This window comes from Apteryx mantelli, chromosome 1 (assembly GCF_036417845.1).
Source record: "Apteryx mantelli isolate bAptMan1 chromosome 1, bAptMan1.hap1, whole genome shotgun sequence".
NCBI lineage: Eukaryota > Metazoa > Chordata > Aves > Apterygiformes > Apterygidae > Apteryx > Apteryx mantelli.
Window position 1 is genome coordinate 27,887,900 of NC_089978.1, and position 26,660 is coordinate 27,914,559.

General features: G+C 34.4%; 1 protein-coding gene across 1 annotated transcript in view; it reads left to right on the forward strand.

Annotated features, from left to right (window-relative positions):
• The window catches only part of NBEA (neurobeachin), a 539,268-nt gene that overhangs the window by 173,238 nt on the left and 339,370 nt on the right, over positions 1–26,660 (forward strand). The window contains exons 12-22 of the mRNA XM_067291201.1: positions 2,598–2,750; positions 3,510–3,678; positions 11,996–12,075; positions 12,894–12,956; positions 13,065–13,162; positions 14,717–14,809; positions 18,295–18,403; positions 23,935–24,016; positions 24,218–24,341; positions 24,696–24,888; positions 25,163–26,182. Coding sequence (XP_067147302.1) covers positions 2,598–2,750; positions 3,510–3,678; positions 11,996–12,075; positions 12,894–12,956; positions 13,065–13,162; positions 14,717–14,809; positions 18,295–18,403; positions 23,935–24,016; positions 24,218–24,341; positions 24,696–24,888; positions 25,163–26,182 — 2,184 coding nt within the window. The remainder of the gene's footprint in view (positions 1–2,597; positions 2,751–3,509; positions 3,679–11,995; positions 12,076–12,893; positions 12,957–13,064; positions 13,163–14,716; positions 14,810–18,294; positions 18,404–23,934; positions 24,017–24,217; positions 24,342–24,695; positions 24,889–25,162; positions 26,183–26,660) is intronic.

The following is a 26,660-nucleotide window of genomic DNA, read 5'->3' on the forward strand; positions in this document are numbered from 1 at the left end:
GATGAAACCTAGGGGAGAAAAAGAAGTAGCATTAATATTTCTGAAATGTTGACAGCTTTCTTTGCAGCTTTCTTTGAAACTAAGGCAGGTTGATATACTAACCAGAACAGATTAGCCGGGGCTGTTTTCTTAGCGCAGAAATTGGCCAACACATTCATCTTCAGTTTTGCAGGTTCAGAACGATACTAGATTATCAATTTATCTTCAGTTGCAGTCTGTTCTTGTATCAAAGATGATGACTTGGTGTTTGAATCTGTTTGTTTTTCATACCTTAACATAAAAGTTTGCATGTCAATAGGGAAATATTTTGAGTTGACCCTGTTTGTCCAATTTATGCTTTTAAATGTATTTTGTGTCTCATTTTGCAAACAATTTTCTCCACTCCTCACCCTCAAACTCTTCTCTAGCAAAATTGTATTGTTTGTACGAACATGTCACAGACATGTCATAGTTTAGGTCTAATTTTCTTTTATTTGTTGGTAATAAAAATTAATTTAATCCTCTGAGGCTCAGTTCTGAAATAATTCCTCCGTGCTTTGAAAAAGAAATATTTAAAATAATTCCACTCTTGAAAGGAATAACTGCAAGGGGCTTTCCCTTTACTTGTATGCTTTTAGCCATTATAAGTAGTTTTCACAACATTGAGGTTTAGTTCCAGTGCTTTTCTAAAAACCATCATCTGCCTCCTGGCCCAAAGCCTTTGCAAGGCCTGTTAGTATAATTTAATGACCTTAAAACAAACTACTGTGAGCTGTACTAAGATAATAGTACTCTTACGATGGAATCTCATTGCTTTAACATTCTTGAATATCTGCTACTGTATTTTTCATTAGCATATGGTCAGCATAATAACAATCATTTGAGAAGGAGTTATGATTAGAGTTTCATGTCTTGTGGTGATCAGACTAAGTTATGATAACCTCACCCTTAAAAATGTACTGAACTTCGAAGGAAAATGATAAATAATCTCTCTCATTCTGCTTCCTGTGTTTTTCTAGCTAGGGAAATGTATTCTTATAATAGAAAGAGCTTACCTTCACTGAAGAAGTATGACCTGAAAGAGGATTATTTTCTGTGGTTATACTAAGCAAGTGTGATTTAAAATGTCAAAGAACTATTCTAAGATCTTTTTTCTAATGGTAGGTTTTCCTATGGCATCACAAGAATGAACTTACAAATCTCTTAGCTCCACTTCTGCAAGTCGTGTACAGGCAGGCTAGTGATCCCACATGGAGTCCCTTTGTCTTGAATAGAGCATGGTGGTTTACACACATCGAATAATTTGCAAGATTGTAGTCTATTTATTATGTTGTACAAGAAATAAAAAAGTTTGCATACTGTTCTAATTAATGCCTGCTCCCATTTTAAATTTCATCAAGTCAGAATCCTGTTTCTGAACTTGAGAATTTTATCGCATCATTAAACTCAGAGTATGTCAATATTTAAAGGATTTATTTTTGATTTCTGTCACAACATAATTCTTGCAGTGTATGCTATTTGGGTTTTTTTTTGTAATGCTATATTCTCCTTAGTTGCAGTTTTTCAAAAGGATGTGTTTTATTTTTTCTGTGAGTGCTTATATTCAGCTAGCATGTATGACAGGAAGAAAACCTTTAGTTTCATACCCAGGCTCTATTTTATTATTTGTAGATTATCTGCTGTTCATTTGTATGTGATCAAATACTTTAGAAAGGAAGACAGACAGCTATGTTTTTTTCTGACTTGAATATCAAAAGATCCTTTTTGTTCGTATTAGTTGCAGACTATTTATTGTGGATTGTGATGTACAAGCCAAAGGAAATTCAATATCCAGACTGAGCTTATATTATTGACAAATGTACTTCACTTCTAAAAATAACTAATCTGCACGTTGCCAGACTATATTTATAGCATTAAAAGTAATCAGAATGTGTTTTGTAGGGAAGGCGAGGGGAGGGATGTTTAATGGTTGTTTCTATTGGTTCCTTTTGTTAATTTAGTAGAAAGAAGTTTGTCAAACTCCGCATGCCATATTGCTGCATAGAAATAGGACTCAACAATGATTGTATAGTATATGCTATGAAATTTAAGGACTCTTTTAAAATCTGAGGAAACCCTGAACCCAAACCCTTCAAACAGTTACTTATGTTTAAGAAGAAAAAAAAAGAGAGAGAAAAAAAGCAAGTCTGCAAATAATATTACATATTGAGAAACCCAATTTCAGTAAGATGTGTAATTAACTTATAACACTGAAGAAGAGTTAAGGACTTCAGATGAGGTTCTCAAAGTGCTATGCCACGAGATGTAGAATGCTGACTGGAACATAATAGAAGGAAAAGAAAACAAAATAAGGAAAAGGATTTAACCTTAGTTATTGATGAATATTTTGAATTTTTAAAATGTAGCCATTTAAAAGACCATTAATATTATTTATTAGGAAATGTAAGTTGTTGATTTCTTCTTTTTATTTTCCTTTTGTATCCAATGCAATAAAAGAGTATGAGGTTGCATGTATTTAGTAAAGATGAGCCCTGTGAAAATATTGTTTAATATTTCTGCTGTAAGTGCATTAAGGAAGACTTTTTAAACTTTTGTTCTTTCTGATTATTTTTTGCCAGTCATCTAGAGTTCATATAACTAGGGCAGTCCTGGAACAATTTTTATCATTTGCGAAATATTTGGATGGATTGTCACATGGAGCACCTTTACTGAAGCAATTATGTGATCACATTCTTTTTAATCCTGCTATCTGGATACATACTCCTGCAAAGGTAATTGTGCACTTGAAGGATGTTCTGTCCTTCCTGTCGTGAGGTGAAATAGAAGTAGTCTTTTATTCTGTGGTGCTTAGGTTTTTGTTTTTTCTTTAAATACATGGTACTAGCAGAGATCTTTTAGATCATGAAGTCTGTCCCCTTCTTGACTACATCCTCTCATGCCTTTTACACATTTTTAAACAGTTACATTCTTGCCAAAGGGTCTGGTTGATTCTGTGGAAAGACTGTTTATAGATACCTAGTTCATTTTTTAGCGGTTGCATTACACTGTTTGCTTAGAGATTAAGCAAAAAAAAAGAATATTTTTAATTATAAGCAGAAGGGTACACGTTCACTTAAATTTTTTTTTTAATTTAAATTATGTATTCTCATTTGATTAAATTTTAGAATTTTTTCATTCTTTGCAGATAATAATGAATTTGTCATTTTCCTAAGTAATCACAACTGAGCGATGTGGACCAAAGTGAAAGTAGCATGGTCATAAAACCTGAAAATATATGTTTTAGTATCAAAAGCCAATATGAAGCAAACTAGCACATCTATCATTATGTAAATTGTAGTATCATAGAAAATTTAGAGTGGAAGGGACCTCTGGAGATCATTTAGTCCAGCCCCTGCTCTCAGTAAAGTTATTTGTAATTATTTTTGTTTATTTTTTTATATCATATCCAAAGTAAATTCTAACAAAACTTTACAAAGTAAGGCTATTCATATTTAACTTATATTTATGTATATAATTATTTAATTCTTCAGGTGCAGCTGTCTTTGTACACCTACTTATCAGCTGAATTCATTGGAACTGCTACAATTTATAACACTATACGCAGAGTAGGAACAGTATTGCAGTTAATGCACACATTGAAATACTACTACTGGGTGGTTAATCCTGCTGATAGCAGTGGCATTACTCCTAAAGGATTAGGTAAGTACAATGCATAAGAAAGGAATTATAAGCATTTCTTGCAAAGGAATATTCCGTATATTTATGTGTATTCCCAGATTTCTATTTTGATCCTCCCTCACATATCATATACTTATGTGGGGCATGTTTTAGAAATACAGAAAACTCACTGATTTTTCTTTTTCTGTACCAGAGGAGAAATATTAAGCATATCTCATATGCCAAAGAAAGCTTTGCAGGGTTTGAATATCATAATGATTAATTAGTAATATTAAGTGTCCTGACAACCATGGGGACACTTTTTGTTCTCACTGGTAAGATTTCTAAAGCTGTATTTCCAGGTCAGTAATATTTTTTCCTTTGCCCTTATAAAATAAAGGTTGATTTAACTTACCTTATAGTCATCTGTTTAGTTTAGCTTAGGAAGCATTAAATGGCAGGAACAACAAAATACAAGAATACATACAGGATAGACACTGCATGTAACAGATGTGTTATTAACCAGAGCATCAAATCATTCTAATCCTATACACTCCAGCTGTAATGTCATTACATTTAGCAGACTACTTGTGTAAAGCCAGAAGGATTTGGCTGAAAGTTCCTTAAAAACTAATTGATATAGAGGCAACTTATTAATTGTCTTTATTCTGTTACTATCCTACTGAGAAATTCAGAAAATGGGGTATGTTCTTTCTTCTCCTGTTCTTTAATGATGTCACATACCCAAAAATTTAAGAATGTGAAGAAATACATGTTATTGGAAAACTCATCAATTATCAGTGAGCTATATGCATAGAGTTTTCTTCAATATTTGTGTTTACAAAAAAAAAGTGGAAGGAACAATTCTTATCCTACATTAGGTGTTCTAGCAGACAGCGGAATTGTAACTTACTGCAGCTCACAGGAAGAGTTCCTGCTGGAGCTGGTACCTCATTCATAGTTGTTATCTCAGAGCATATTATGAAGCTAGCTATATCCTTGAGGAAATTATTCAAAATTATTAAAAAAAAAAACAAAACCACCTAATGACAACACTTTGTGCTTTTGTTCTCTGTTCATTTGAATGAAAAATTCATAATAACAGGTAGTGAAAATTAACCCTTGGAGTTACTCATTTAACTTGAAATTTTTGGCAACCATAAAAATTACTTTTTACTGATTATTTTCTAGGATCTCTCTGTCCAAATGTATTTAAGCTCACTTCATCTTTATTGTGTACAGTGTACATGTCTATATCTGAGCTAGACGTCCAAATTATAGGCAGTGGAGTGCAAGGTTCAGTTGCTTGAATATGGATTTCTAGCATCATTTTAGGCTCTGTGGGGCATCCTACCTGGCTCTAAGGGCCTGCTTTAGAAGGTTGCAGGCATCCTGTCCATCCTGCATCATATCTACCAGCTCTCTGTAGATATCTTGGGTATCTTATGGCATATCAAATGGCACTGATGATAATATTTAGGAAACTGTGCCCCACCCCTAGTCAACAGAGCCAGTAGAAAAGTATTTAGTTAGAAAGGTAGATGCTTTCTAGGGTCTTCTGACTGTATTGATTAGACCTCCATTGACTTCAGTGGAAGGTTAGTTGCCAGTCTTTCATGCTGGCAAGTACACTGTAGACATTTAAAATTAGGGAGAGCCGAATGCTAACCTAGGGCTGACTTTATCACAGAATCACAGAACAGTTGCAGTTGGAAGGGACCTTTAGAGATCATCTAGTCCAATCCCCATGCTCCTACAGGGTCACCTAGAGCAGGTTGCTGAGGACCCTGTCTGGATGGCTTTTGAATATCTCTAAGGTGGAGACTCCGCACCCTCTCTGGGCAACCTGTTCCAGTGCTCAGTTACCTTCACAGTAAAAAAGTTTTTCCTTATGTTCAGACAGAACTTCCTGTGTTTCAGTTTGTGCCCATTGACTCTTGTCCTGTCACGGCACCCCTGAGAAGAGTTTGGCCCAATCCTCTTTACACCCTCCCTTCAGATATTGAAATGCATTGATAAGGTCCCCTTATTCTTCTCTTCTCCAGGCTGAACAGTCCCAGATCTCTCAGCCTTTCCTAATATCAGAGATGCTCCAGGCCCTTAGTCATCTTAGTGGCCCTTTGCTGGACTCGCTCCTGTAGCTCCATGTCTTTCTTATACTGGGGAGTCCAGAACTGGACACAGTACTTACCAGGGCTGAGTAGAGGGGAAGGATCACCTTCCTCAACTTGCTGGCAACACTCTTCCTAATGCAACCCTGGATACCATTGGCCTTCTTGGACACCAGAGCTCATTACTGGCTCACGCTTAACTTGTCCACCAGGACCTCCAGGTCCTTCTCTGCAGAACTGCTTTCCAGTAGGTCAGACCCCAGCCTGTATGGTGCAAGGAGTTATTTCTCCCTAGGTGCAGGACTTTGCATTTCCCTTTGTTGAACTTCATGAGGTTCCTCTCCGCCCACCTCTCCAGCCTGTCCAGGTCTCTCTGAATGGCAGCGCAGCCCTCTGGTGTATCAGCCACTCCTCCCAGTTTTGTGTCATCTGCAAACTTGCTGAGGGTGCACTCTGTCCCTTCATCCAGGTTGTTGATGAATAAATTGAACAGGATTGGACCCAGTATTGACCCCTGGGGGGACACCACTGGCTACCGGCTTCCAACTGGACTTTGTGCCACTGAGCGCAACCCTCTGAGCTCTGCCGTTCAGCCACTTCTCAATCCACCTCACTCTCTGCTCATCTGTCCCACATTTCCTGAGCTTGCCTATGAGGGTGTTATGGGAGACAGTGTCAAATGCCTTGCTGAAGTCAAGGGAGACAACATCCACTGCTCTCTCCTCATCTACCCAGCCAGTCATTCTATCAGAGAAGACTATCAGGTTGGTTAAGCATGATTTCCCCTTGGCCAATCCATGCTGACCGCTCCTGATCACCTTCTTGTCTTTCCTCTGCCTGGAAATGGTATCTAGGATGAGCGGCTCCATCACCTTTCTAGGGATTGAGGCGAGGCTAACTGTTTTGAAGACTGGAGTGACATTTGCCTTCTTTTCTTTCACTTGTCTCTATTAAGGGTATATTATATTCCTTTTCATTTATATCATTTGAAGACAAGGGACATCTTCTGTTTTCCTAAGGTAGGCAACCAGATGATACCCTGAAAGTTAATCGGATAGTGCAAATTAGCAGTTTGTTCAATGTAACAGCATGACAACAAAATCATAATTACTAAAGCCTGCATAGAGTAGTTGAGAAGGTGTTTAATAAACTGTGAGGGCATATATATATATTCAAAATACATATTATTATCCAGTATCTCTGAATTTCCTCCTTTTTTCATTAGCTTTCCAGATAATCTTTTTTACCTCTTTTCAAGGTTAATTTCAACTTTCCTACCTGTTCCACCATATTATCCTGTTCCTTCCTCCCTGTTGCTTAGACCACAGAGAACCTTATACATTTGATATAATAGTGTTTTGCAGTACTCTCTTTCCTGCCTTTAAACATGGTTTTCATTGGACTGAGTTGAAGCATGTCAGCTTATCAGGGAGGAAAATCAGTGAGATGGCACTGTGCTACTACATTCAGCATAGCCATGGAATTTTCTCCATGCAAATCAACAGGAGTATTTCTTTATTTGTTTTACAGGTAGCTTTTGCTTCTAATAGAGCTGTAATAATTGCGATGATTTGCAAGCAAATGACTGTGGAAATAAAATAATTGCTGAGGTGATAGGATGCTAAATTTAATTTCATGATAACCAGTTTTTTTATCGACTTGATATTAATTGCTTTCATCAATTTCTAAAATTCCTGAAACCTTCTGAAAATGTTTAATTCTCTGCATATTACGTTGCTTCTCATCAACACACTCTCTTCTTTCTTTTAACATTAAGTGCAGTCTGTCAAGGTGATGTGCAGTTCTGGTTGATTTAGGTTTATAATCTTAGAATATTACAAGATGAAGAAGCAGAAACAGTTATAGTTAGTACTGCTTAATGCTTTTGTCTTTCAAACTCTGTTTGCAGCAACTTTTAACTTTGCCAGTCCTACTAATTCAGAAAAGTTAACTGTTCCAAGAGGTTGTTTTTGTATTGATTTTTGTTAGACTGCATACATCCAGTACTACCAAATGTAGCCTGCAGGTTTATCATTTGTTAAAATAGATTGTAAAAAGAAGTTTGTAAAAGTAAGAAACTCACACTGTAAAAGTTCAATGATATGAATGTTAGAGTTGCTGCGTTTGAAGTGGCATTTGATATTTCAGAATGAACAAGAACCTATTGTCTATGAGCAGTAATTTTACCATAAGTAACAGAAAAATGTCATAATATGAGAAATGTCACATGATATTTCATTATCAGAGACAGCTAAAGCTCTAAGCTAAGTTGACATCAGACTTTTCAGATTTGGAGAAGGCTTTAATGGAAAACTTGCCAAATTTCAGCAGTTTCTTTGTGTATTACAGTACTTTCAAATAATTTGCTGTCGTATTAAAATATAAGCTTATTCATGAAGACATTTTAATAGCCTGATGTTTTCTTGTCTTACAGGCATATCATTTTTTTATTACACAGAGTTACTGAAACACTTTTTAATATTAGTAGTTTGATTTACTGTTACTTGCACACAGTTACTCTGGTTCAAAGTTTTATTGCCTTCTTGTGTCTTAATGAAGCAGAAAGTAGGTGAGTTTTTTTGTACTGACAGTTTACTATGCCTTGTTTAGAGCCAAAGTGTCTCAGGATTGAAGCTTTCCATAGCATTTAGCTAACAGTAAAAACTGTTAACAAGTGGAAGTTCACTTGTTCCTTCTCCTTCTCTTTGTCTTTTAAAATAGATGTAAATATTTTGAATTATTTAAAATGCTCAATTATTGAATTATTTCAAATTTGATTTTGTATCTGCTCATTCATTATTGCTTTCTTATTTCCTACTGGTATTTCTTCTTGGATTCAGTATATTAATTATATATTATTTGGTTATCTTCTCAAATATTAGAAACATTTTTTCAAAAGCTGTACTTATCAAATTGCTTGAAAATTATTTTTAGTAGATTGTACTTTTTGGATATAGATACACATAGTGGAATCAAATTTTCTACATAAAGTCGTGGGATTTACTTTCTTTGTCAGTGTTTTTTAATTAAACTACCAGTCATAAACAGGTTGCAGGACAAAAGTGACTTGTGTTTTATAAAGACCATGTTAAAGCAAACTCCTGAAATAATTCTGTTGTCAGGAATAGCAGCAAAATTTGAATCAATTTCTGTGGGGAACAATCTCCAAATTTTATTTTACTTTACATTTTACACTATGGTTATAAATTTTTTTGATTTGCCACTTATATGTTTTTGTGTTCTAAAAACTAAATTTGAGCATTGATTCATTTTGAAGATTTCTTCTATGTTTTTATGAAAGCTATGAACTTTTTGGAAAGATTGGTATTAGAGATATAGCAGAAGTTTTAAGAGATATAGCAGAAGTTTTAAGCTATAATGTTTTCCTTTAAATTGTTAAAATGTTTTAATAATTAATTTAGAGCACATCTTTTACTTTCATCTTTGGGTCACCATTAACTGTTGTATTGGATTGTTTAATTTTTAAATTATCCTTTTTAGAGAAAAATAAAATATTTCTTCACTTTTTTAAAAAAGTGCATGTTCTCCATGTACCTGGGTTTGACTTAGTTTTTGTGAATTTAAGCATAATATGAGAACTTATTAAACCCCACCAGGATAGTTATACCTTTAAAATATCTTCTTCAGAATTGTTTAACAACTGCATGGCGTCTCTGAAAATACTTATGGACCAATAGTGGCATAAAAAATGAGGAAAAAAATAAAAAGAAGAACATAGGCAATAGCAGAGAAATAAACTTAGTATTGTGGGTTTTTTTCCTAAGAAAAACTGTCTCAGGATACTCAGTGTTAACTCAGAAATTTATTCTGCTAAAGTAATTTTGGACTCTGTTGCAGAGCATCTCTTTAAATGCTTACGACTTCGTCAATGTATGAGAGAATGCGCATCTAAACTATAAACTACTGCCTGAGTAGCAGAGTCTAATCTTCAGCTGTTGGCCTTTTACTCCACTGAAGATTCCTGGGTTAGTCACAGCTCTTATTCTGAGCAGACCTTCCTGAGCAGTATCTTGCCTGCTGCTGGAGAAAGCATGGTTGTTAATGCCCAGGTTAACTTATGTGTTATATAAGGTTTCCAAGAACATATTTGATATCCAATATTTTTGAACATGAGCTTGTAAAAGCAGGACTTATGCAAATGGTCATAAGGAGATAGTAGCTATAATCTTTCTTTTTGTGGATAAAAAATTTGCAGTTATTTCAAGAGTTGGTTTGGACTGGAACTCAATTCTCATTTGCTTTGCCCCAACAGGGTGAAAAATAGGTTCTTTTGTGATCTGCATAATGTGGGATGCTTATTTATGTGTATATGGAGATTGGATTCTGCTATCTGTTTCTTCTTTTATTAATTCAAAAGGTAGAAAACCATCCTTTTACATAGAAAAGAAATCCAGATGGAAGAATTTTGCATTTTGTTGCTTATGTAACTGATACCCAATATTTTATTAACAAAGCCAGGATTAGAAATCATTAATTCTGATATTCAGAGCTCTGCATCGGTGTTTTACACAGTTATGGGTTGTGCCTTACTCTGTGAACCAAATCACACTGAAGATTACAAACATGTTTTCTTCTCCCCTCTTAATTACTTGCACAGTTATGTTTTATGCCCCTGTAATTGCTCTATGCTGAAAGTATGGGCTGGAGAATGTTTTTTTGATTTTTGTCTGGACAAAACTGGCCAACTCCCATTACAAGTGTACATTAAAAAAATGAGGCAAATAGATGCTTTCTGCAGTTAATAAATACATAAAGATTCTAAAAGTGGGAAGTGATTTATTGACTCATCTTGGCGAGGGGTAAGGGGGCATCCTTTGTCTTTACTAATTTACCTGAATGTGGCTATTTTGTAGAGGGGCTCGTGGCTTCTGTACAAGATCTTAACATAATAAGACTCCTTTTTTTGTTTGGTTGGTTTGGTTAGAGTTTTAGTCTTTAGCGCTGAGCAAGCTCCCGTTGCTGTTATCAGTTTCTGTGTAATGGTGACACTGAATTGTCCATATCCAGTGATAGGCACAAAGATGAAAAGATAGTGAGGAAAACTACTGTTAAACATCTGACTTGAAAATCAAGACAAAGTGCCTTAGTTTTTAGGCCTGGGTTTTAAATGATTTGGATCCCGATAAGGTATGGGGGAAAGAGGGAGAAGTGTGAAGATTCTGATTTCTGTGATGCAATTAGAAGGGTGAATTCTGCATGTGCAGTAAGCAAAGAAATAGCTGTTGGCTCAAAGCATGTTACTGCTATAAAAACTCATGCTCTTTTTGGTGTAGTTGTAGTTAATACCAAAAAATGCAACTTGGTTTCTGTTTTTACAATGGGAAATACATGTTTCATGGTGCCATTAAAGTTTATTTGTATAAAACTGTTTCTGTAGTTTTAAAACCTATATGACAGGTTTTCACAGCACTATCCTCGTTTTGAAGTACTGAGGGGCAGGGTTTGAGATTTACTTGCTTCATTCTGAAGAGACCTCAGTTCTCCTTCTCTCTCCCTTCCAAAAGAGGCAAGAAAACGTGAAAGGACCACTCTTCCTTCCTGTTAGTCAAACAAATACAACTCACTTTCAAGTTTGCAGTGAGCACAGACCTAAATTACTATGTGTAATGCATTGACTTCACTTCAAAGAAAGAAGTCAGACTTAAAAAATAAATAAATAAAAATAAAATGTTGAATTTAACTGGTTGGAAATAATACGCACTGAACCCTTTAAGTATACATGTCTACAATGTAGATACCTACTAGGTGTTTAAACTCCCATTACACCCAGTGGAATTCCACTCAATATAGTCAATAGAACTATTCATTTTCATCCTGAACTGGGCACTGACTAGGGTCTGTTGAGTGGATCTAGTCAATAAAGAGAGTTTTTGCTTACACAAGGATTTTCAATTCCTAGGTCACATGGAGACATCTATAAAGCACACACTTTCATTTAGTTACATGAATGTAGACCTGATTTCTACCCTTCGTGTTCTTGTGTCTTCATTTAGAAAAATAAAACAAAATATTTGGATTTCTTTTTTTGAAACTGAAACATTACATAAGGCATATTGATGTTATATAATATGATTCTGAAAGGTTATAAATGATATCATTTGCAAAAATGAATTTTTATATAATGAATAGAATACTAAATCTATAGTAGGAACTGTGATTCCTGAAAAAACTGCGGTCACTAAAGGAATCAGGTTATATTTAAAAGTGGTATATTTTGCTTCTTCCAGATGGTCCTCGTCCATCACAGAAAGAAATCATATCACTGAGGGCATTTATGCTTCTGTTTTTGAAACAACTTATACTGAAGGTAAAACAGTCTATTCCAGAATGTAACATTGATGAAAATCTTTAAGATCTGTTATATAGATGTAATAGGTTCCTTCAGAGCAGTAGATATGTAATACCTATCAAATATTGTATCTGTTTCTGGTTAATTTAATGTTGATGCACATACTTCTTATATTCAATATAAATGTAGTGAATTCATACAATACTTCTTATTAGCCTCACCAAACTGCTTATATATATTTAACTAAAAGCACTGGCAGAAATAATATATGACACTACAGAAACCTCTCATGTATTTGGGGCAGGTTTTATATAATAATAATCTACTCTTCTTGACTGACCAAATAAGAAGGTAATGGTGGTTAAGTCAGTTACTGCTTTATTCTTGCTTTAGTCCTACCACTGGTTGAAACCATCAAGGAATCTGTCACTGCTGGACATTGGTCTTTGAGGAATAATCTGCTCTTTGAGACTCAGCTGAAAACCAGCATTTTTTGGCCTGTCTTATTCTTTCTGTTTCTCTGGTCTTGTACCAGGGATTGGAGGAAAGGAAGTAATAGCATCTTATCTTCTGAGAACTGCTCATACTATAAAAAGTCTTCCTAGCAGGAATAGAGGGCTGATTTTAGTCTGTTTTTGTATTGCCAGTATGGTAAGGAAAAGGAATGGAGTGAAAGAGAGAATTTAGTCCTTTGAGTTTAAACAGTAAATTCATAGGATTACTTAACTCAGTCCAAGTCTTTAAAAATATCATGTAGGTAGTAAATTTCATCATTTTTGTTTTTTTTAAACCAAACTTAATGTATTCTCTCTGAAGAAATACCCCTTCTTTTTTAGGATCGAGGAGTGAAAGAAGATGAACTGCAGAGCATATTAAATTACTTATTAACAATGCATGAGGTACATTTCTGTAATTACCTGTCTTTTACTGTAACCCATTGTACCAGCTCTATGGAAAGCCTGCTTTTGAGGCTAGTTTGTAGAATAATGTTGATGCTTGTCACACAGGATGAAAACATTCATGATGTGCTGCAGCTGCTGGTGGCCCTAATGTCTGAACATCCAGCATCCATGATACCTGCCTTTGATCAAAGAAATGGGATACGGTAAGATAGTGAAGTGAGAAAATATTTTGGAAGTAGTTCTCTGGGATCTTCTCTCTGCAGACTGATTCTTTTTCACATAAATCTCATAATTGTTTTCCTTTCAAAGTACAATCTTATTTATTTAGGCTATATTTTTTTCAAAAACAAGGTATATTTAATAGCTCAAAAAGAATATTTTTTAATAGCACTGAGGCAAAAATTTTCCCCTTGGAATTCACATTATCATATCTGAAGACAAATGTACTGTTGTACTTGCTTCTCAATCTCAAATAGAATATGTAATTAACAAGAAACATCAAAAAAGCCAAGTATATATCTGAGAATCACTTTGAATATTCTGTCTTTGGATGTTTTACATAATTTGGAGGGGAGAGGAGAGAGATGAGAGAAATCCTGGGCTAATCTCTTTAAATACTCTCTAAAGACTTAAGTATCTGTGCAATTCATATGTTTATCTGTTTGTCAGTAAATTTAATAAATTATAACTGTCGGAGAAGTGGTGTTATTTTGGTGTTTTCTTACATCTAATTTGGTAATGCAAAGGTTGATTTTTTTTTCCAGAGGATAAAAACCTTTTTTGTATCTATTTAATGATTAATTACAGTGTTTTATTTTGTGTTGTTCTAAAAATACTTTAGAAAATGCAAGAGGCTTTCAAAAACAGATAAACAAACAAAAGTCTATCTCATAAGTTCAAGCAGTTTATTCCATAAAATATTAAAAGGTCCATGCAACTACTTGTATTTAAAACTACTTGAATGGCAATGCTAGTTGATACAACAACAAAAGCATAGGAAAAATTGGGTTAAACTTTGAGGCCTCTTTTATCCAGGATACCAAAACAGAGTGTGGGGTTTTTTTCTACTTTAAACTGATGCAACAATCATGTGGCTTTATAGCTATAAGCATTCTTTGTGTGTGCGTGTGCGTGTGTGTGTGTGTGTGTGTGTGTGTGTGTGTGTAAAGTATTGCCACGTTTTGCTTTTGATAAATGACATTTCAGTGTGAACCTCCTGTTATTCAATGCAAGTGTAGAAACGACATTGAGTAGTGCTTTTAAGAAGGAAAGGTTTTCTAGTAGCATCCAGAAACATCCATCTAATAAACTGTAAACTACCCTGACTTCTCCAAACTGCTTCTCTTGTCTTGAGCTACAACTGCTCGGGCTTTTTCATTTGATTGTTCCAAGTTAGAAATGTGACAGAAAATTGTAGCTTTCTGCTATGAAACATTAAACTGAACCCCAAAACACCGTGTCTCTGACCTATATTTAGACTAACAGCCAAAACTGTACAGAACTTTTGGCTTTGATACATCTCCTTTGGTGACTGCCTGATGTATTTTCCTATTTTTAAAGAATTCATATTCAAACTCTTAAGCTGTACTTAGTGTTCTCAGTATATCCTTCCATCTTGTGTAAAGTGTTAGTTTTTTCATTTTTTTTCCTAACTTTATTATGAAATTTCCCTGTTCAGTGAAATATAATCTAAATGTGCTAGTAATGCGTTAGTAATAAACTGAAAAAAAACTGTTGAATTTGTTTCTCCTTTTTAGAGTAATTTATAAACTGTTGGCTTCCAAAAGCGAGAGTATATGGGTGCAAGCTTTGAAGGTCCTTGGATATTTTCTTAAACATTTGGGTCATAAGTAAGTGTAGTTTTAAAATTATTACACTGATGTGTTTAAGTTCATAATTTTTGTCCTTTTGTGCTTATTACTGTCTACTATATGATAGTCTTTAGGAACTCCTTAGAATATCATTGTTGTATTTTCTGATTAATAATTTGCAGATTCTGTTACCTTAATTGCATTGGGATAAAATAATTAACTTGCTAGTTAACTTGTTACTACTGTGAAATTTGAAAATAAATAATGATTGTCTGCCAAATACACGCTATGCTCAAATTTAAGTCTTAAAATGACCTAAAAACATTTTCTCAAAATGCACTTATAAAGGTATGTTTCATGTTCCACTATACATTATCTATGCATGGTAGCAAACATGAGTATCATCAAAAATTTTTTGTTCAGTTGCTGACATTTTCAGTGTCATTACAATAAATGTGTCAGGAGAGTAATTTTAAAAAATAGCTTTTAAAATGGGAGAAAGAAATGAAATAGAAGGATTCAGAAGGAAAGGAAAAGCAAACAGATTAATTAAATGATTGTAAACGAGGTAAGAACATACCTACATACCAAAGGTGGCAGGAAACAGTCACATTTAAAATGAACCAATGTGGCAAAATGCATGGACTTAGTCTCATCTTCCATTATTTGGTGCTAAGGAAGAATTAAAACACATGCAGTGCTGTGGAACGTGCTGCTACCCGCATTTCCTCTCCTATGTAGATTTTCCAGTCAGAGACTCTGCAGTATGAAATTAGCAGTGTACTTCACGATAGAGAGACTTCATCATGTAAAACCTCATTAGAAGAGAAAGACGCTAGGAGTCCAGCCAGCGTGTTGCTGTGAAGTGCATTGCACTTTTTTCAGTCAGATCAATAAAGTATGACTGCATAATTGAGAGACAGTTAGCTCAGAACATGCTCCCAAATGAGATTTTTCTTTTGGGATATGGCAAGTGAAATAGTGTTCTGGGAAATAATATAGCAAATTCATAATCCACTCAAGAATCTCAAAGGGCTTTTCAAACATAACAGGTTAAAATTCTTCAGATTCATAGGAGTTGGATTAAGTAAGATTTATTTCCAATACAATAATAGATATTTTGACCAGAGGCCTGGTGTGTGTCCAGTTAAGTATATTTGTTAAAAACATTCGTCATTTACCCAATAATCTACGTAGCAAATTCTTTTTTAGTGGAGTATTACAGAAAAATAAAAACATGGTTTTTGGAAGTTGAGATCTCCTTTTCTGACCTTTAGGATATAATTGTAATTATGGACGTATCAGTGGAGTTTCCATTGTTGACTGAATGTATTTTTCATGTAATTGAAGTAATTGAAATCCACTTGAACGTTCTGTGGAATTTTCAGTAATTTTTTTTTTTTTTGAATTTTCAGACCCAAGAGCATCTGTAAATGCTCACATTTTACGTAGATTGCAGCAGCTAAAAATGCCTCCTAGTTTTCATATTTTATAGATAATGCTTGTGAGATATGTATTTGTGCACATATGTATGTATGCATATGCATGGTTATATAAAGTTCTGTTCAACTATAGGAAATTGTAAGCAATTATAAAATTGTAAACTGCATAAAATTATAAACCACTTACATGCATAGATTTGTATTTGACACTAAAGGAACAGGCATTCTACTGCCATTCTGTTTTAATACGCTAAAGCAAAATTGCGTAAAGAGATGCTGTAATGCAATTTAAGAAATGTGCACCAATACAGTATTAATAACCAAACATAGAGATAGAAAAACAGTTACCACTGCTGTAGTTCACAGGCATTCTTTGCAGGTTAAGCTATAGGTGAAGGTAACTGATTCATAGACGAAGTGATAAGTGATGTGTTAGATGAGAGGTTGAATATCTTAACTGTTTTTTTGTTTGTGATGATAGGCTAACTTGTTTAACCTTAAACAGTTGGCAAAATCCTGTTCTTTCCCTTCTCTGCCGTCCCTTATTCTTTATACTCTACCACCAAAAGCAGTTCTACTCAGGGTTATTTAAATGTTTGTTTAAATCTGCATGTTTGAACCTTCCTAAAACAGGAAAGAGGTATTATGTATTTATGTACGTTTAATAATTTTCTACATGAAAATACAGCATATCTCAAATACAGCAACATATAGCTACACAGATATATTAACCTGTAATATTTATGATGTTTCTTAATATTTTCTTTTCATAATGATTAGCTATACCTGTGTACAAGTGTCTCGAAAATAACGATTTCTTCCTTTCTTTAGAAGAATTCATACCTTATACATTTTCTTAGAAAGTACATCCATCTTTAGGAACAGTACAAGTTGAACCTGCTGGTTTAAGTAAAATTAAGCGTATTTATTCCACTAAATTTTCACTTTAGTTGCTATATCATAGCTCACAAGGTTTAGTTCTTTTAGTTTTTCTTACAAGTAACTCATCGACACTTTTCTGTGCACTGAAAAGTGCACACTGTTACAAGATGTTACCACTCTCTTTTATGGCTACCTGAAAATTATAATGTATTCATTTCAAAAGTTCTAGAATGAATCTGTGTGGTTTAAATCTCTGTTATTCATTAATTCATTATTCATTTCAACCTTTGTTAAGCATTAATCACAAGAAAGGGAGTTTCCTGCTTTTTAAAAACCAGCCAACTTTACTGTACTTTTTAAAATTCATGTTGTTTTGGCTCTTTCAAATAGATTATTAATTATTTTGAATATGCTTTCTGATTTTCTGTTTATTACAGTAGTAGATAAGTTTAGAGATGCAATATACAATAAGCACTCTTAATTTACATTGTTATATGCACTTGAAAGAGAATATTATTATGGGACAGATGAAATTCACTGATGTTATATTTGCTAACCAGAGGCACTTTCTTCTCTGTTTTTTAAGATTCTAGTATGTTTTGATGCTAACAGTAAAATGCTAAGTTATGTACCTCAGTCTCTTGGAATTTCATAACTCTTCAGTATTTTTTTATTTTGTTTGCTTTATAAAATATAATATGCCAGGATTTAATTATTTTGACTGCATGAGATAATGATATATGAAGACCCTGACAGTTTTGATAGTCTGTAAATGTTAGTATATATGTTGGAAGATCTAAGGATGAGTAGTCTTGAGCGCTTGAGAGAGCGACAAAAGATATGTTCCCCAGTGATCACATATTAACCAGCCTATGAACATCATGAACTTCCCCAGCCTGAGAAGGATAGAAAGGAGTTACTTTATTGTTTTCTGCCATGAAAATGATGGAGGATGAGAATGGTCTGCCATTTGTTTTATACAAAAGCCCATCCCAAATACAAAATAGCTTTCTGAGAACCTTTGTGTATACTACAATAATATTCATTTTGAGAAAAATCTTAAATGATTTTTAAATCATAACAGTTAAGGAATAACAGGTTTTAAAACATTTTAGTACAACATCAAAATATATGGCTTTTGTGTTTTTTGTATCTACTTAAAATCTTCAATATGCTTTGCTTTTTTTTTTTCTCATCTAGGCGAAAAGTTGAAATCATGCATACACACAGTCTTTTCACTCTTCTGGGAGAAAGATTGATGCTGCATACAAATACAGTGACTGTTACAACGTATAACACACTTTATGAGGTACAAATTAATTAAGCATACAGATTATGATCTCTGTTGTAAAAATTATGACTTAATTATATTTTTATGATCTTGTGTTTTAAAATATCTCAGTTCTCCAGACCCCAAGAACATTTTAATTAGCAATTCTAAGATATGATTGCTTGGTTCAGAATTTATTTTGCTACATTTTGGATAGTTTTATAAAGAAAGTTATACTTTTTACATATTCTCTGTAAAATTTTCCATCTATCTATAGCATTGCAAAAGGAGATAGAAAACATTCTGCTATTTAAGACGTTCATCACTTTCCAAAAAAAAAGTTACTGCAGTCTGGCAGTTGCTTACTCCTCCATTGTTTGTAATGGAAAGTGCTGGAGCCAAAGAGGCACCTTTTTATTTTTTTGTGCAATTCCTTTGAAGCTTACAAACTTCTGAAAAGTGCTGTTTTTCTTTTTTTACTAGTAATGTTGATAGTAATCCAAATAATAACTGAACACAATAACTTTGATGTATTATAAACTGCTTGAGGCAAGTGAATATGACCTGGAAGTATTCAGTTATCTACCAGCCTCTTGCAGAAGTTTTGATGATGAGCAATTCAGTTAAACCAAAATATTATCAACATCAGGTTGATCCAGATCGGTGTCCTCAAGCCTCCAAACGAATAAAGGTCCTGTTCAATCTTCAAATGTTTTTTAAAATAGTGACTGAGTTGAATCTTCTATAGTTTTTGAGCATCTTATATACTAGGAAGATTTTTTTCTTTTAGACACAAATAGGTGTAATGGCTAGATACTGAATCTTGGATCCAAAAAAGACATAGAAGACTAAAATGGTACTTGGTATTTATGGTTCTGAGCAATGTAGAAAACTTTTTCCTCTGATTGTCATAACCTGAACATTGTGTATTTGCCAATGACTTTTTCAGATGTCAAAATTTATTTTTTATTGCATGTATGTGAGGACTTCATTGTCTTTACAAAGCTTGCCCTGTGTGGTTTGACCATTTGGATTTCACAGTCTAGATGCATGCAGATTTCCTGAGAGCGTCTATGATTGGTGTGCTCAGAAAATACCTAAAATTCTGTGACAAAATTGAGGTCATCACGGAGTGCAGCATCCACAGCCATTTACATTCCAAAGACCAGCCAGAGGAGGAGAGAGGAATATAGTGCCATGTTTTATAGCATGCATGTTAGGCCTCTCTGACCAGCAGGCTTTTAAGGTACTCTGAGATGGGAACATGTTGGAGCTCTGCCTCTATGCAAGCAAGAATGCAGGATTCATGAACATGTAGAAGGAGCAAGCAAATCTGAGGGTAGTAACTAGATTCCAGGTTCCAACAGAGGTGTTTACGCTCTAAATTGTATTTAAAGAGAAGCCACACCATTAAGGAATTCAGTTAATTTGGTTTGTAACAATAGCTATGTTTGTATGTGTGTCTATATATCTACATTTATGTATATATTTTAAGAGATTTGTGTCTCTGGGAAAACAGAGAGTAGTAACTATTAAATACCTTTTCTTTGAAAGCACTGCTGCTGTCTCTTCAACCCATGTTATAGACGTTCCCCTGTTATACCACATGCCATAGAGTCTCCTTGCAGTCAAATATTCCTTAAGCCTCTGTCTGTCTGACAAGTGTTAAACCTCATCTTTACTCTGTTTTTCTGAGGTACGTCTAGGATGACAGCCTGTTACCTTCCCCCTTACCTTGATCCTTTCCTTAAAGGCAGTTATCTTAGTCTTCTCTCCTACCATGTTCCATCTACCATTTTCAGAAGAAACACAGCCCCCTTCTTTATGGATCTCTGTGAGGGGTTTTATATCTGCAGCTGCTTTTCAAGTTACAGTCCTGGGACTTTCTGAATTAATGCTAATTTATTATATGCAATAGGAAAATCCAATCAAATCATTGGACTAAAGACCCTGTATGAAAGACTTAGCCAAATAATCATGTAAAACATGAGTTAATAGAAGACAGTATGAACTTTATAGGGAAACAGCTAAATGTCTTCTCACCAGACTCACTGAAGTCATGTGAACCACAGATGAGGAATGGTTTGCAGCAATCCAGTCTCAATTTGTATATCCTCCATATTCTCAGTTGAACCACTAATAACTGAGTCATAGACTTCCATCCTAGTTAATACAAGACATCACATGATGTGACCTTTAAGCAGCATGCTAACCTGTTGGAGATTCCAGTTGTGGTTAAAATAACAAACAGAAAAGTCATCCATTTAGTGCTTGGACTTTCTTCACAAATGAATTTGCCTGGTTGAGGCAACTGAGTCAGGATAATTGATCTCCTGTACCTCATGGTCAACTAGATCTTTTGGCAAAAGGCTAGCCACTTTTTTTCTTTTCTTAAAGCATTGAGAAGAGTAAGCAACTTTTTGAAAGGAGTACCCAAATGCCTTCAGTTCTTGAAAATCAGCAGTTTTCTTGAATCTTCTTAGGATCTGTAAGCGTAGTATTTAACCTTACTGATCCTTAATATTAACAGTTTCTATCATACTTAGAAAATTTTAAAAACAAATGATGTCAAATGATGCTGCAAAACCCCTCTTTACCTTATAGAATAGATTAAATTTATTTGAAAACCAGGAAGCTGTAAGAGTGGCTAATTGAAACTAAAGAATACTTTTAAAGTTACATGTAAGTTATTTTCAGATACAGTAGCTTCTTGCAGTCAGATCAGAGCTAGGAGGCTGCAGAAGTACAAACTATTTGCCCTATGACTGATGCAGATATTTTCCATGTTCTCTCATAAAAAGCAAAGTCATATTGTTATTCGATTTTCAATGGCAATATGTAAACACACATTCAAAGATACTTCGTTTACCTCTGAAGTTAGTTTGACTATTGATTAATGAATGAGCTAAAGATATACTTTGCAATAAATATAAATTACTAGTGAAATACATTTGCTTAAATATACTTACTGAAAATCCAGCATTAAAAACCATTTAAATTTTTAGCTTTTTCTTAAAAACAGAATATCATACATAGAACCACTGGTATCTATCCCAGTGTAAAAAGGTCTGTGGTGTTGCCATAATACAGACCAATTAGTTTGTCAGGAACAATTCATGAAATTGGAGAATGATCTACGTTGCTCGTTATGTGAAGTCACAGGATTCTTCTTGTGGGATAATGTATGTGACTATTTCCCTTCCCTAGTTGGGGAAAACAGAATCCAGTATAAAAAAAGATACTGGGTTTGGTTATGGGTGTAATGGATAAGAATAACTTTTGATGTAATGCATCTATGAAAGAATTTTTGATGTCTGAATATATATCACTATGAAAAATGTGTATGAAGGGCACTTTTTAGAAAATGTATTTTTTTTAAAAAATTACACATGATTAAATCCGCTTCATGATGAAACTACATTCTTACAGTAAAAAATAATAGTTAAAATATAGAAAAATTAGGTTGGAAAGGACCTTGGGAGGTTGTCTAATCCAATCTTGTGCTCAAGGCAGGGCTAAGTTTAAAGGTAGATCACGTTGCTCAGGGTCCTCTCCAAGCAAATTTTGAAATCTCTAAGGAATGACGATACCACATCTATTCCAGTTCCTAACCATTTATTTCCCCTAACCTAATCATTCCTTCCACTGGGATGAATTTTTTTCCTTCTCTCCAATTGGATTTTCCTATGTTGCAGCTTTTGACTGTTGTCTCCTGTCCTTTTCTTGTCTACCTGTGAGAAGAGTCTGGCTTTGTCTTCTCTGTAAACCCTCACTTAGCTGAAGATGTCAGTTAGATTCCTCCCTTACCTTTCTCTTCTCTAGGCTAAATAAACCCACCTCCCTCAGCCTGTTCTTGTATATCATGTGTTCCAGTCCCCTAGTCATCCATGTGGTCCTCTGCAGGACTGTCTCCAGTTCTTCAAATTTGGGGGGCCCAAAACTGGACATAGTATGCCAGATGTGGCCTCACCAATACTGAGCAGATCATGCAGCAGCATACAGCTCAGTAGGTGTCTACATCATATGCAATAATATTACACAGTTTACACACTTTATGTTAAAATAATTATATATAAATGTATAATTGTATTTTGTCTTAATTTTACAAGGTGTTCTGCAAACACTCTTCTGTACATATAGGACTGACTTTTCCAAATTGCTTAGTTACAGGGATTTTTGAAAGTTATGCTACAAATGTGTTTTCATATTCTGAAAGTTTCAGAGCAACTTTTTGATTTTCACACCTCTTTTAGATCTATAAGTTTTCATTTGACTTTTGAGGATTCCTGTTAGTGACATGTTTCTTAATGCAACATCCAAATCTGAAGTCTTCTGAGGAGTGATGAGTATTTTCAAACTCTTTAAGAATCATACCCCAGATTTAGAAATTTGTACTGCATTTTCATGTCAAAAACTCTTAAGTAATCTACCTACTGATGGAAATACATTTTAGTTGATTGATACCAAGTGTTGGTATAGCAGAGACAGTTACCCTGCTTTTATTCCAGTTTTTGAGAAGCCTTTTTAACACCCAGAATATTTCAAGTAACATAAACCAAACTTTTTAATGAATTATGCCTGTATTTTTCTTACATGTCCCACTGTTATTCCTTAATGGATCTTAAACTTGAATAATTTATTGATTTCACCAGCTTTGTAGTTAAATAGCCTTAGGTCAGTTTCTGCAGATTTATAAGGAAGCTATTTGCGGTTCACGGCAAAATTTAATCAATTGACTTAACTTTTAATGCTGTTTCAAAAAGCTTCCAGAATCTTTGCTTAGTTGTCAGTATATTTAGCCATAATTGAGTTTAAGATATAAAATGAGACATTCTACTTGTGGATCTCTTAAATATAGCTGATGTCTTTATTCAACACCTGTGTTACAGTACATGTACTTAGAGGTGGAGTAGCCATTTGGCATACCTTTGGATTGTTTAAAGCAATTATGGTGATTTTACTTACTGTAGCATCCAAATATCAGTAGTGCAAGCAACAGTAAATTAAATTTGATGATAGGTATTCTGGTGACACAAATTACTTCATTAGGAAAATGACAGGTGCTTCAAATAAAACTGTTTCCTTTTCATCTTTGGCGGCCTGTTCTTCTGTGGGAGAATTTTAAGGAGATTAAGATAAACATGTTAAGATCAACATGGAGTTGAAATAGGATCTTAGACAATTCTCTACCCATTGTTAACCATCTTTGTTCCCAAGAAATACCATTTTGAGTCAAACAGCAACTGTCACATGTAAGGTTTTACCTTTTGTAATGTGTGGCTTACACAGACCCATATATTTAAAACACCATTATTGTATAGTTAGCCAGTTAAATAAAAAATTAGATAGCCAACCATATTATATGTGTAAAAGTCTTGCTCTTTGCATAGAGGAATTTCCTTGTTTCCATTCTTGGAGGAATAGAAATATTTTACCAAAATTTATTATATGAAGTTATGGTGTAGCCATGGTAAATGTTCTTCTTAACAAATTAAAGAGTAACAAAGAAATTTTATGATGTAGAGTTTAAGTAAAAAATGGTAAAAGGAACTTAATATTCTGTCTTTTAGATTTTGACAGAACAAGTATGCACTCAAGTTGTTCATAAACCACATCCAGAGCCAGATTCTACAGTGAAAATTCAGAATCCAAGTAAGGACCGTATGTATGTTTATATGACAAAAGTATTGGCTAGATTTTTTTGAAAGATGTTTCAGAAAGCAAAAGAAATTCATTAGAATATCTCAAATACGTTTGAGGTTCACTTATTATTTACATTAGTTCCTGTCAGCAACTTTTTTTTTTTACAAATATTTTTAAATTGTGTTATGTAACTAATTTATTTTTTCAAAGTGATTCTTAAGGTGGTGGCAACACTGTTAAAAAACTCCACACCAAGTGCTGAGCTGATGGAAGTTCGACGTTTGTTCTTATCTGATATGATAAAACTTTTCAGTAATAGCCGTGAAAACAGAAGGTATGTTACTACATATAATATTTTCTCACTAGTATAAATGTTAACCTTGACTTGGGTGTAACAGCAATTTGTTTTACTGTGTGTAGAGTTTTATACCATATGTTAAATGGAATATATTAAAATAAATGGAATATCGTTTTGGTAACACTTCTTAAGTCAGCAACTAATATTTGCTTCTTCTGTTTGAATATACTTTAAATTGTTTTATTGATCCTAAAATATTTAAAGTCTGTTATTAACACTGGATTCATGTTCAGAGGAGACACATATTATTTTCCTCCTATTTTAACAGTCTCAATGTCAAAATAAAGAAGCTTCATTTGGATATATTTTGACCTAATTATTTCACTTCAGATGTTTACTTCAGTGTTCAGTGTGGCAGGACTGGATGTTTTCTCTGGGATACATTAACCCTAAGAACTCTGAAGAACAGAAGATCACAGAGATGGTTTACAACATTTTCCGTATTCTCTTGTATCATGCAATAAAATATGAATGGGGAGGATGGAGAGTGTGGGTGGATACTCTTTCTATAGCTCATTCCAAGGTAAGAAGTGGTTCGTGGAAGGGTTTTTTTTGATCTTAATAATTCCCCCAAAGTGGCTAGAAATAAAGTGGACAAGATTTAAAGTGATTTAGTGCCATCTGGTGGCTATCAGAACATATGTCAAGGTGGCATTTTTTATCATCAGTGTAGGTCCTTTGCTGTGAAACATTCTGTGAGCCATATATATTTAGTATTATGTAGTTAGGATTCTTACCGGTTTTTGTCAGACTTAATGTATATATTTGTCCACCTAATCTGTTCTTTTCTTTTTAAGGTCACATATGAGGCTCACAAGGAGTACCTAGCAAAAATGTATGAAGAATATCAAAGGCAAGAGGAAGAGAATATAAAGAAAGGGAAAAAGGGGAATGTGAGCACTATCTCAGGTCTTTCATCTCAGACAACAGGAGCGAAAGGTGGAATGGAAATTCGAGAGATAGAAGACCTTTCACAAAGCCAAAGTCCTGAAAGTGAAACAGATTACCCTGTCAGTACAGATACCAGGGACTTGCTCATGGTTACAAAGGTGTCAGATGATGTGCTTGGAAGTGCTGAGAGACCAGGAGGAGGAGTACATGTGGAAGTTCATGACCTTTTAGTTGATATAAAAGCTGAAAAGGTAGAAGCTACTGAAGTAAAACTTGATGATATGGATTTATCACCGGAGACACTGGTAACTGGAGAAAATGGTGCACTCGTGGAAGTTGAATCTCTTTTAGATAACGTATATAGTGCTGCTGTTGAGAAACTCCAAAATAATGTTCATGGAAGTGTGGGTATTATTAAGAAGAATGAGGAAAAAGATAACGGTCCATTAATAACTCTAGCTGATGAGAAAGATGAACCTTCTACTAACAGTACCTCATTTCTCTTTGATAAAATACCTAGTCAAGAGGAGAAACTTCTACCTGAACTTTCAAGTAATCACATTTCTATTCCAAATGTGCAAGAGACGCAAATGCATCTTAGTGTAAATGATGATTTGGGATTGCTTGCACATATGACAGGTAGCGTAGATATAACATGTCCTTCAAGTATAATAGAGGACAAGGAGTTCAAGATTCATACAACTTCAGATGGAATGAGTAGCATTTCTGAGAGGGAATTGGCTTCGTCATCTAAAGGATTAGAATATGCTGAAATGACGGCCACAACTCTTGAGACAGAGTCTTCTGGTAGCAAAACTGTACCTAGTGTTGATGCTGGAAGTATAATATCAGACACAGAAAGATCTGATGATGGTAAGGAAGCAGGAAAGGAGATAAGGAAGATCCAGACAACTACCACAACCCAAGTAAGTTTCAAGTGCTGTAGCCTTGTATGTGTCTGATGTAATCAGTGTTCTTTGCTGCTGGGTAAATTATTAGTATGAGGTCTGGCAGGTGCTTAAAGTACATTTCTTTAATTATATGAGAGGAGTCCATCTTCCAAGCCTATTTGCTTTCAAAAGGGTGATGCAGTGTAAGACACTGTGAAGTCTTTTATGGCTGTGTAGAAAACGTATTGCAATTGTGGATGTTTTAATTTAAAAACTTAGCTAAGGGAACCTCTCATCCTTTCCCCTTATTTCTTGTAGACAGATTAACTAATGCTCTTATAATTCTGCCTTAGGCCTCGAGGATCTTGTTTGCATATTTTTTAAGATTAGTAATATCTATTTTTTTTATTTATTAAGTATTTCTTACTCTTGTTTTACCTTCCTCAGTATGTAATTTTTATTTACAGCACTTCAATGCATCAATGCATCTTCCAATACAGGAATGCAGGCATAA